At 34.1% G+C, this 12,324-nt stretch overlaps 1 protein-coding gene across 1 annotated transcript in view; it reads right to left on the bottom strand.

The window, feature by feature from the left end:
* Positions 1–4,981: 4,981 nt before the first annotated feature.
* Positions 4,982–12,324, bottom strand: part of LOC150090235 (DNA oxidative demethylase ALKBH2-like) — a 53,478-nt gene continuing 46,135 nt past the window's right edge. Inside the window, exon 5 of the mRNA XM_090369026.1 lies at positions 4,982–5,320. Coding sequence (XP_090225152.1) covers positions 5,020–5,320 — 301 coding nt within the window. The 3' untranslated portion in view covers positions 4,982–5,019. The remainder of the gene's footprint in view (positions 5,321–12,324) is intronic.

Here is a 12,324-nt window from a genome sequence, read left to right as displayed (position 1 = left end):
TCCCCTTCCTGAATAACTCCTCATGTGTGAATGTAGATGCAAAATACTCGTTTAGATTGTTAGCCACCTGAGCTGGATCCTCAACTGTTGAACCATCAACATCCAGTGGACCAATCTGATTCATCCCTTTCCTTCTTGAGTTTAAATAGGTAAAGAACTCTTTTCTGTTTTTCTTTGCATCCTTTGCCAAGGATTTCTCATAATCTGCCTTTGCCTGCCTAATCTCCTTTGTGACTTGGTTACAGACCAACTTATATCTATCATAGGCTTCCATGTCACCCATTAATTTGTATGTATCCCATGCATTTTTCTTCTCTGCCATATGTCTCATTAGTTCATCTGACAACCATTTATGCCTGAACCTTGAACAATATTTCTTGGTTGGTATGTAAAGCCTGGTAGCTTCCAAGATTAGTTCCTTGAATGTTTCCCATTTTGAATTTGCTGTTGGTAACATCATCAGTTGGTCCCACTGTATAGAATTTAAATACTGTCTCAGACCATCATAGTCGCCTTTATGAAAGCAAAAACCCTTCCCTTTACCTCTGATGGTAGTTACCTCCTTGAGTAAATCTCACTTCAGCACACTGTGATCACTGCCACCCAGTGGTTCCTTTATCTGCAGATTCCTAATGCATGAAGAATCACTACTGATAATCAGATCAAGAGTATTACTCCCTCTAGTTGCCTCCCGAACATGCTGGTGTAGAAAACAATCATCCAATAAATCCACAAAAGCCTTGCTAGTGTGTGAGTGACCAACCCACAAATTCCAGTCAATATCTGGGAAATTAAAATCCCCCATTATAAGACTCTCTGATTTACTGGCCCATTCTATTTCCCTGTACAGTATCTTATTATACTCATCAGAGTCATTAGGCCTATAGCACACTCCTACTCTCAATTTTGATTTACCTATGCTTATGTCACACCAAACTGACTCGACACTGCCCTGTCCATCAATGTCGACTGGCTTCACTTCCTTGGATTTTGTGTGTTTTTTAACTAATAGCATAACCCCTCCTCCCCTCCTGTCCTGTCTATCCTTTCTATACACATTGTACTCCCCAAATTCCAGTTCTGCATTCCTTATATCTGTGTGACACCACGTCTCTGATATCCCAACAATATCTGCCTTTGATGTTTTGAGCAATACCTCAAATTCATCAAATTTATTTACTAAACTCCTAGCATTGGTGTACACGCAAGTATACATGCACCTGTTTCTATTCTTAGCTACCCTAACACAACCCATGTGTTTACATGTACCGCAATGACTTCCAGCAGTCTCTGAAATATCCTGCATCTTGTTTTTCAGGCTTCTGCTCATTCCAATAGAAGCAGTGCAAGAATCTCTTTCACCTCTGCCAGTGGCTACTGTTAATCCATTAGTCTTTGTCTCCCCCCCAAGCTAGCAGTTTTCCGACCCACCTAACACTGCCTCGATAGCATCAGCAAATATTCTTGCACCCTTTCTATTTAAGTGTATCCCATCCCTGTAGAAGCAATCTCTCCTGTTAACAAGTACATTCCAGGCTGAAAAAAATTCTACCCCTTGAGCCTTGCACAATCTTTCCAGGGCCGAATTGGTCGACAAGGCTCTCATCATATACTCCCTCCTATCGTGTCCTGGCAGAATTGCAGACACTTTCAAATTCAACCCTACTTCACGGCTTTTTTTCAACAGTGACCTGTACTTGTTAAGTAATTCCGCTGGTCTCCTACTCTTAATATCATTAGTGCCAACGTGTACAACTATATCACCTTTTGTGCCCTTAAAAGATGATATCTGCTCTACAACGTCATCAACCTTTGCCCCTGGCAGACATACCCTGGTCCTGTTCCACCTATCTTTTTTACAAAGCATGTTCCCCGTTTCCCTGACAATAGAGTCACCAACAACTACTAATTCCTGTGGGACCAGCGCATTCTGCCTTGGGGGCTGCCTCTGTGTTGCAAGATGACCAAGTGCAAGCTCTGGCGTTGATGTGGGCAGCTGAGAGCTTGATGGGTCCCTCAATTTATTTCCTTCGAGGGCATCCACCCTGTCCTTCAAGGTCTCATATAGGCCCATAACAATGCCGAGTTGTCGCCTAATTTCCTTGCACTCCTTGCATCGTGCACACACAAAGACATCCCCCATGGCAGTATCATGTCCCGTACCCGATTGCTTCGCAAACATCAAGCAAACAGTGCATCTTAAAAGGCTGTGATTCAGAGGGCAACTGCCCCCCTCAGTTCTCCCCTGAGTCACAGCACTCCCATTAGCTTGAGCCTTTTGCTTTGCTGCTCTGGTCAGAGTCATGATTTCGATTTAAATGTCAATAAAATTACAATTTCAGAACAAAATTAAAATCTTAAACTTGTATCTTAACACAGTTATAACGCTATATTTATTTTTCAGTATCGAGTGTTATCTACGAGTTCCCTTTATATAACTTCCGTATCAAGTATGTATTAATTATTTGTTACGTTTGTACTCTAAGTCGTTATATATATATATATAGTTAAAAGTACAATTTAATTGACAATGAAGTTTAACAAGATTAATAGATCTAGTGATTAATTGACAATATTATATTATGCACTATACTATACAAAGCTAATGCTATCGAATTCCGGATATGCTGTATCGCGTTTCAGTAACGAGTGTTATCTACGAAATTCCTTTATATAACTTCCGTATCAAGTTATGTATTAATTATTTATTTTTACTAATTATTTATGTTCCGTAACCTAAGTGGTTATATGTATAGTTAAAAGTACAATTTAATTGCCAATGAAGTTCGACAAGATTAATAGCTTTTACTGATTAATTTTCACGTAACAATGGCGGCTGTTTATGAACGGTAATCACGTGGATTTGATACCCTTTCCGATACTAAGTAATACCTACAAATCTCTATCTAAGTTACTTTAACTTTAAGTACCGTAAATAGGAATATAAAGCTACTCTAGAAATAAGTTAATATGTCAATTTAAACTAATAAAGCAGAAAATAAATCAGAAAAAACTTCTCTGTTCCAAGAGCGGCAGAAAGGCACGTCCGCACAGGAAACTCTCGTCCTCAAACAGCATGCCCAACACTAGATTAATGCTGTCATGAAGAGCCTCAATATCAATATTAGTGAGCATATGAGGAATTATTAGGATTTTACATAAAAAAAATAAGACTGTAATGTAGAGCACAACTTGTTTGTATGCAGTAATGAACAAATAAAGTTAGCTACTATGTTTCAAGAAAAATTCGCCCATTTAAGTATTGCAGTATTCACTTTAATTAAAAAAGTACTGCTTTGATGGAGAAATATACTGCTATTTATTTAACGTGTATGCCATTCCCCAAACCAGTTTTGGCACTTTGTTGATGGGGAAGTAGGCATCATTAGTGAGCAACCTGATCCAGTGATGAAAAATATCCTGGACATATGAAATGCTTGAGTGCAGAAGTTCTAATGGAGATATATTACTGTTTTCTTAAAATGCATGCCAATCAATAACTTTGGTTTTGGTACTGTCCAATTTTATGAGCATCCTCTGAATAAAACTTCAATTGTTTTAAAAATAAAAAAAAATAAAAACTTTTAAAATTAAAAAAATAATAATAATAAAAAAGAAAAGATGTTTTTAGTGAAAATATCTTTGACAAAAATCAGAACCATTTTAAAATCAAACAGCTAGAATGTAAGTTATGAACAATGTAACGTTTTATACTCACACCTGCTACTTACTCTACCAAATCGTTAGTTACTAAGGTAGTATTGTTTAGGAAGTGACATCATTTGTGGCATTTCTGTTACCAATTGGTTTTACTTCAGTCCAAAATAACAATGTAACATTTTATGCTCACGCCCGCTACTTACTCTACCGAATCAATGTTAGTAATTGCATTAGTGTTGTTTAGAAAGTGACGTAATTTGTGTCACTTCCATTTCACATTTTAGCCAACGGCCGAACGCTGACTGTCAGACTGAAATTTGGTAGGTGCTGCCAAAGATGTTTTCACATCAAAAATTCAAGCTGGCTCAACTCAATAAATACTTAATTTTTAGTTTTAAACATTTACACCTTTTTACACCTCAACTTACAGAAACATATAATGGCCATCAAGAGACATTTTTCACACCCCACAGTCAACAATAATACACCTATATGAAAAGTAAAATATCACATTCACTGCAGAAACAGTAAAAAAAAAAAAAAAAACTTGCTGCTTTGAATATATTTTAATTATTGTTTCTATGTATTTATATATATTAAAATAAATACAATTTCTATTTATACTGTGGTGGCCATAAAAGGCCAAAGTTGTTTATTAGATAAAGATAGCAAAAATATTAACATATTTTAAAGAATCATGGGGAACGAAGCATGTAGTGCATGTGATTTGCATGTGTTTCTCTACATGCATAGTGACCACTAAGGTGCTAATTGATTAATGTACTTTCAATATATTAAATGTACCTAAATTTAATCAGTGCTAGCATTTCATTATAATCCATCATTTAGAAAAACTTAAAGAAATGTCCTCTTTCATTCGTATTAATGACACAGGTCACAACCAATTTTCTGACGTTGCATGGAATGACTGAATTAACCATAATTCATAAATCTAATAATATATGATGCAAAAAATATATAAAAACGTTATTTAATGGCTGGCATCACAAGGAATATTTGATTATTGAAGTTCTAGTCATTAAGAGAACTCTGTTCAAATTAGATATAAACTTATAAAAGCAGTTTTTTTTTTTTGTTTTCAATAATGAGAGAGAAAATTAGAACATAACTGTTTGTGTTTTGCTGAATTTTCGGAATTAAGTCTTTTTCTTATGAAAGAAAATAACAACAGTAAAACAGACTTTGCAATCAAAACGATTTATCTGATAAAATGTTTAAAGAAATCATTAGCTGTACAAAATTCAATTTTACTATTAAGCTTAACAAGTAAGAAAGGGGTATTTTCTTTAATTCTTTACCTCTCCATTTATTGAATATTCAGAATGTTAGAAATATACTTTAACTTTTTAAAACCTGTCTGAAAGTCAAATTAATTCTGGGATGAATAAGGTTTTTCCTGACAGGTAGTGAATGATACCAGTAATGATTAGTTTGCGGTTTCATTATTAGAATACTACCATGTTCTAAAACTATTTTCACTGGTTTAATATGACAAGTTGCAGTTTTTCCTCTGGAGTCCTTATGTCGAAAAACAAATTCTCTAGGCTGCCCAAATGATAGGGATACAATAGGTGAACTTCGTGAAAGCTCCCGTTCATCATCTCTGTGCTCACCAATGTAATCTTCCCCATCTTTATATCTAAATAAAAATGCAGCATAATGTAAATAAATATATATATATATATATATGAGAGAGAGAGAGAGAGAGAGAGAGAACATATCACTCAAATATTATGACAAAAGTCTTACCTTTAGACAGACCTTTTTTTAATGAAAATAAAAGCTTTTTTTTTATGGAAATAAATAAGAATTAGCATGTAATCTCATAGTAATAATAACAAAAATTAAAACAAAATTAATTAATATAAAAATAATATAAACTATGAATAAGTTTAAATAATAAATATAAATAAGCTATGAAGTAAAATACAAAAGAAGGCATATTTTATTGTTGACATTATAATAGTTCTTTATGGAAAGAAGTACAGTTGAACTTCGTTAAGTAAAGATATGGGTTTGCAGATAGCATTTGCTAATAGCAAACAAATGCTATTTGCAAAAGTTTATGAGCATTCATATACAAAAGTTTTCCTGTACAAAACAAGCATACTTTGTACATATATTGTGAAGGGAGCAAAACTTGGTCTGCTCAATTCCAAAGTATAGACCACTAAACTACTGTGTTCTCTTTCTGTGGTTTATTCCCTCAATTTAGATTACTACATTTTTATATACAACAGGAGTTATATGAGAGTAATTTCACAAAATATTTTTACAGCTTCACTCCTATCTCCCTCATTTTGAGATGCAATAAAAAGAATATCAATGAAATGTTAATGTGAGAAACTAGCCAAATTAAACATTTATCTCTGAGAGGGGATTCAGTAACCATATTTGTCAACTGTGATTTTAAACAACAACACAAAACATTCACTTCGACAACAGTGAACGGCGAAAGCCACTGAATTCGGTGAGAACTTTGAACCGAACTTGCCACAGCATTTAGTGACATCACACACACACTACTGTATTTATATTTTACCAAACAGCTTATTCCATTGGTGTTTTGTACTCTGATAAAAATAATGGATATTTTATGCTTCAATAAATAACATGTCCATAAATTAAGGAAGTGTCTGTCTTTTCGTGAAAAAGAGAGATCATTTGAGTGATAAAAAAATGTTGAGGTATGCAAAAAATTAAATTTATCATCATCTACAGTTTCAAATCTATGGAAAAACAAAGAGATTTTATTTACACTAGAAAACAACCGCTACAAACAAGAAAATGAGAATATGTGATGTGTGATGTTGATTAAACACTGCAGGAATGGTTTAAGGTGCAGAAGAATGATTGTTTTCCCATCAGCAGACCGAGGCATAAAAAGGGGTATAAAAATTAAATATTACTCACAATATTTTGTTCGTAGTGAACTCAAAATTAGTTGGAATGGCATCGATTTAATTGTACCTCATATTGCGATTACCTTCACAACGAGTTCCCATGATATTGCACAACCTCAAGTAACAAAGCACTTATTTGAGGCACCATTTCAAGGCTTGTTGACCTATCATTGGTGGGTGGGTAGGTAGGTACCCTGGTGTTGCAATCATGACAATACAGTTGCAAAGTATATTTCCACAATATTCCACCTGCCCACCGATTATAGGTCAACAACCCTTGAAATGGTGCCGTCTGGGTGGTGGTATCCACTGAGATTCTTCTCTATTAGTCACAATATGAGATACAATGAAATCAATGCCATTCCAACTACTTTTGAGTTCATTACAAACAAAATATTGTGTATCCACATTGAATGTTCATTAATGAATTTCTAATTCGTACTTCTGTTTTATTGTTTATGTGAAGCCTTATTAACAGATAATAAAACTGCAAGTGAATGGGAGAAATATGTTTAGATAAAAATAAAAAAAAAAGTTATAGGGAAGAAAACATCTATAATGCAGACGAAACTGTAGTGCTTCATGGCATGATGCCTGAAATGTTTAAATTTAAAGCTGAAAAATGTGTAGGCAGCAAAAGACCTATAAATCATTTAACAGTTTTAATGTATCTGAACATTTTACAGTAACAAAAAAAAATTTTCCAATAACAAAAAAAAAAAAAAAAAAAAAATTTTTTTTTTGTTATTGGAAAATCACAAAACCATGCTGTTTCAAAAACAAAGACGCTTCTCAATCAATAAGCAGCTAATAATGCATGGATGATTTTCCATACTTTTTGGCAATATATATAAATGGAAAAATGAGTTAAGGGGAAAAAAAATTGAAAAATTTTACTCCTAGGCAGATAACTCTTCACATGCTCTATTTAACAGCCAATGAACATGGGCATTATTAAAAGCTTCAAGGGTTATTTCAGATGAATCTTGATTCTCAAACTGACTGATCAAAATTACATTATGGTGTTTCTGTATTTTGATTCAATTTGCTTGAAATAAAGATTCAGGGGTTATTCTTACACTTGCAACAGTGATAAACTGTTTCTGGTTAATTATCAGGAGAATTTTCCAGTGGTCAAAATGTTAATGAAGACGATCCATAGTTTTTGACCATTTATATGATACTGACAATTTCATGCATATAGATCATGATTTCATGAACTGGAATTCCTATATACAGTGATATAACACAAACTCCACTAAACAAAGAAAATAGTCATGAACACAAATCTGAATTTTTGAAGATGCAATCACTACATGATCCGATAGTGTTTGTAATTCTTAGGTGTAATAATAAGATACCTAAGAGATCTCAAATCCAAATCCATGAAACAGGCCACATTTTAAAATTATTTTTGTAAAAAGGGAGTGATTAATGATGCATTTGTAACTTATTTGCTTCTTTTAATTTTTTAAAATTTATATGCATTTTTATGCTGTTCTCATATGTTAAATATGTATACTGAATTTATAAAATATTTATTTATTTACTTTTACTTACTACATCAATACTTTTATTATATTAATATATGCAAGTTTTTGCATTCATGAGTATTGCGAATAACAGCTAAACTAAGCAAAACTACCCTGTCCTGTGATGCTTATTATAACCAAGTTTGAAAATATTATAATGGTATCTGCAATATTCTGATATATGCTACAAACTTTGGAGGTATTTTGTAAAACATTATTATTACATTCCATAAACTAAACCTCACAAATAAGAAACTAGTTCTTTCTTTTTTTTTTTTTTTTTAACGAACACCCCCAAACCAAAAGTATTAGAACCTATAATACTTATTATCATGCATGGGTTGAAGGTTGAAACAATGAAGAAAAATACTTGTTGACATTAGATGTGAATTTCTGCAGATTGTAATTTTCGGGAAATACGTGTGAAGGGAGATTGTTCCAGAGAACAGAAATTGAAGTGATAAATGAGAAAGAAGAAAGTTGGTTCTGTGAGTTTGAAGTAGGACAATAAGTGGATGTTGAATGGCTCTTGTAGCACATTCAGACTGGTTTGGAAGAAAGAGGGGAATTATAGAAGCCAATTCAGAAGAACAGTGCCCATGGAAGTATCTAGAGGAACGGTGTGCAGCAGAAACAGAATATCTATGAGACAGAGCGTGGAGAGATTTATAAGAGCTGGGGAATTAATTAATCTAACTGCACTCTTTTGAATGGACTCTAGAGGCCTAAAGAGGATATGAGCCATTGTCTAAAATCTGGGAACAATATTCCATGGCAGGATGGATTTGAGATTTGTACAAAGTGAGTAGCTGTTTAGAATAAATTAATGCTGATTGCAAAAGAAAAAAAAACTCAATTTTTTGGATGCAGAGGAAACAATATTTGTGATGTACTTATGTCATGAGAACTTAGAAGTCAGCATAATCCCAAATAGAGATAAGTGAAGATAAACATAGGAGCAGGAGAAGAATCCTTTTTTACAAGACATAAGACAACACTGAATTTTAGAAAGATTGAAATTAACTAAGTATCTTTGCCCTACTGGAGAATTACATGGAGATCAGCAATTAATTGCTAGTGGATATTCGAGTTCTGAAACTGGAAGGTGGAATTCAATGTGCTATCATCAGCAAAACTACTATGGATAGGATTTAGAGTCAGTGGAAAAAGGTCATTAACATATAAAGAGGAAAAGTGTTTGAGAAAAGAACGAACTTCGGAGAATACAAGTGGCAGAGAAGTTAGAAGAATAGAGAGTCATCTACTATCACCTGCAGTGAATGGCCAGAGAGAAAACTGGATACCCAATACAAAAAACATTTGGCAATCCAAAGGATGGAAGTTTATTCAGAAGACCTTTAGTTGAAACATGATCAAAAGTCTTTGAAATGTCAAAAAGCAAAAGTTTTTTTCACTAAAGTTTTCCCTTGAATTTGTCCATGTGGGTAACATAAGCCAATATATCAGATGGAGTGACACAACAGAATCCATGTTAGCATTCATTGATCAGAAGACAGGTTTTGAGATAGTTTAGGAATTGGCAGTTAATGAATTTCTCCATCACTTTAGAATGAGTAGAAGTGCAATGGGATGGATTAATCACCCGTTTTAGGAACTGGCTGGATATGAGCAAATTTTCCTGGTAGAGCTTTCAGGGATCAAGGTTGTTCAGAATTCTGCTGACATCCTTTTGATGTCAGGCCACAGGAGGCATTGTGTGGAGTGTACTGGGAATAGTACACCAAGATCATCACTACAACAGTTAGAGGAAAAGTAGGATGCTAGCAGGTTGGTTTTATCTTTAGCTGAGGTGACAATAGAACCATCAGTTTTTAAGAGAGGTGGGAGTACAGATGAGCAAAAGTTGCAACCAATAGTTTTGGCAAAAGACTAGAATGCTGGAAAACAGTTTGGAAAAGAAGCAAGTTTTCTGCTCATAGCCTGTTCAAAATCTAGTTTGGAGTTGATTAATATTTACTGTACAGTTATGAGCTTTGATGTATACAGAAAATGAACCTGGAGATTTGGATGCAAGCCAACTGCAATATGCAATAATCTTATCTTGGACAGCCTTAGCACAATAATTGGAAAACTAAAGTTTAAATAAAGGATGAGATTTTTAGGTGGAGTGTGGAATAAAGGATCTCACCTCTACAAGAATAATTTCACTGACACAATCAGAGCAAACATTAACATCAAATGATTTAAAACAGTAATCCAACAAAGGAAAAGAGAATAGAAATCTCACAGAACATCCCATTTTGCATTCTTGTAATACCACAAAATGAGGATGAGAATTATCATGAGAGAAAGTCTCCATTGGAAAAGAGACCATCACCAAGTTGTGATCTGAGGTGCTTAGAGTACCACTCACCTTGATTGTGTTCTTGGAAGGGTTGTTTGCCAGAAAAAGATCAAGAGTATTGGCTGCATGGTTAGGATTATCTGGTATTCTGGTAGGTAGAATGGACAATTAAAAATGATTAAAGGGTTTTCAGAATGTTGAGAAATAACAACATTCCAAAATTCTTAACCTCCACAAAATTTGTTAGTAATGGTTGAAAAGTAAAAGTGTGGAATGAATTCATAGCTAAAAGTGAACATTCACTTTTGGGATAAGCTGTAAATCAGAACAAAATTCAATTTTTATTTTGTTCATTCTTTTATTCATCAGAAATTCTGTATACTAATTTTTTAACTCCTTACAATTAAGTATTTGTAAATATATTAGGTTATAATTAAATCAAATTTCTAAGATGCTCTGGTCTGTTGCTATTCTTGTTGCATGAGAACAATACACATCTGTGTATTCTCCAAACTCAAATGCATTACACATACAGATGACCTGAAGTTAGTATCACAATGAGGTTTTTTTTTTTTTTTTTAATCTCTAATGGGTTGTTTAAAATAAGTGGCAAAGTAATCTGCTTATTTTAGGGATGAAAACAAAGCAACTCTTTTCCCTTAAAACCTATTAACTCTGTCATGGTGTTGGGGAGAGGAGAGGAAGCAAAAAAAACCACAGTCTTGCTGTTGAAATAGGATTTAAAGATAAGACCTCATGTGGAGCACCTAGTTACTTACAAATTAAGAGACAATAATTCCTGAAATAGTATGTCTAAGCAATAGCATTAACTGAGAATAAAGAAGTATACTTCTCTTTACAGGGAAATGCTACATACAGTCAGTCCTCGTATAACACGTGTTTACACTACACAAATTCGATCACATACGATTTATAAATAGGGGAACGATATTGTATATAACACGAACCGAATTCGCTTATGCACGATTTGCCTTTGTGTTTACAAGAAATGGCAGTCGAACGCGTAATCACCCCAACTGAACGCAACATGATAGGAATGAACAGAAGATTCTGAAAAGGTATTTTATGTTTTTTATATCAGTGAAGGGGAAACACATTTCACCATAATAAAGTAAAAACCCACACAACTCCAGCTATCGATATTATCGCAAATGCCATTAGATCGAGTTTACTACCAGTTTATAACAGATTCCACTAGCAGAAACAAAACTGGAAATTGTTTTTATTGTTTCATGGTAGTAACCCTCAGAAATGTGCTTTAGTAAAATGTAAGGTGTTAATAGTGTATCTCTGCCTTTACGGTGTTGTTTATTCAGTTGCTACACGCGAGCAGCTTTGTTTATGTGTATCAAGCGTGCCTCATTTTGTAATTGTGCTTTATTCCATAAAAATGAGTGAAATACTTAAAAGGTGTGAAAAGGAAGCATCCTGGTGAAGACACTACAGATTCAGAGAAAAAAAGAAAAGCAATATCGATAAACAGAGGCGGACTAGGTCAAAAATTCTTACCCGGGAAAATTTGTAGTGGCCTCATACTATGGTTTATGGCCAAAATCACACTGGCCTCCGGCCCACTGGGGTTTCCCCAATAAGGCTTATGACCAGTCCACCACTGTCGATAGCAAAAAAATATGAAATTGTGAAATGCTTTGAGCGAAATGAAAGACCATGTGATATTGCACGTGCTACAGGTCTAAATGAGGCAACACCGAGAATTAGAAAGAATGCAGAGAAAATAAAAACTTTCATAGCAGGAACAACTCAAAGTGCAATTAAAATCCATTAGATCAAGACACAAAGAGTTGGAAGGGATGGAACGGCTGTCACCTGTTTGGATAGAAAATCAAACAAAAAACAAGTTTTCTTATAATAGAAGCAAAAG

The sequence above is a fragment of the Mastigoproctus giganteus genome, chromosome 2 (assembly GCF_048544385.1).
Source record: "Mastigoproctus giganteus isolate SK-2022 chromosome 2, ASM4854438v1, whole genome shotgun sequence".
NCBI classification, from domain to species: Eukaryota; Metazoa; Arthropoda; class Arachnida; order Uropygi; family Thelyphonidae; genus Mastigoproctus; species Mastigoproctus giganteus.
The sequence above is the reverse complement of the archived record's forward strand: the minus strand, read 5'-3'. Positions and strand labels throughout refer to the sequence as shown.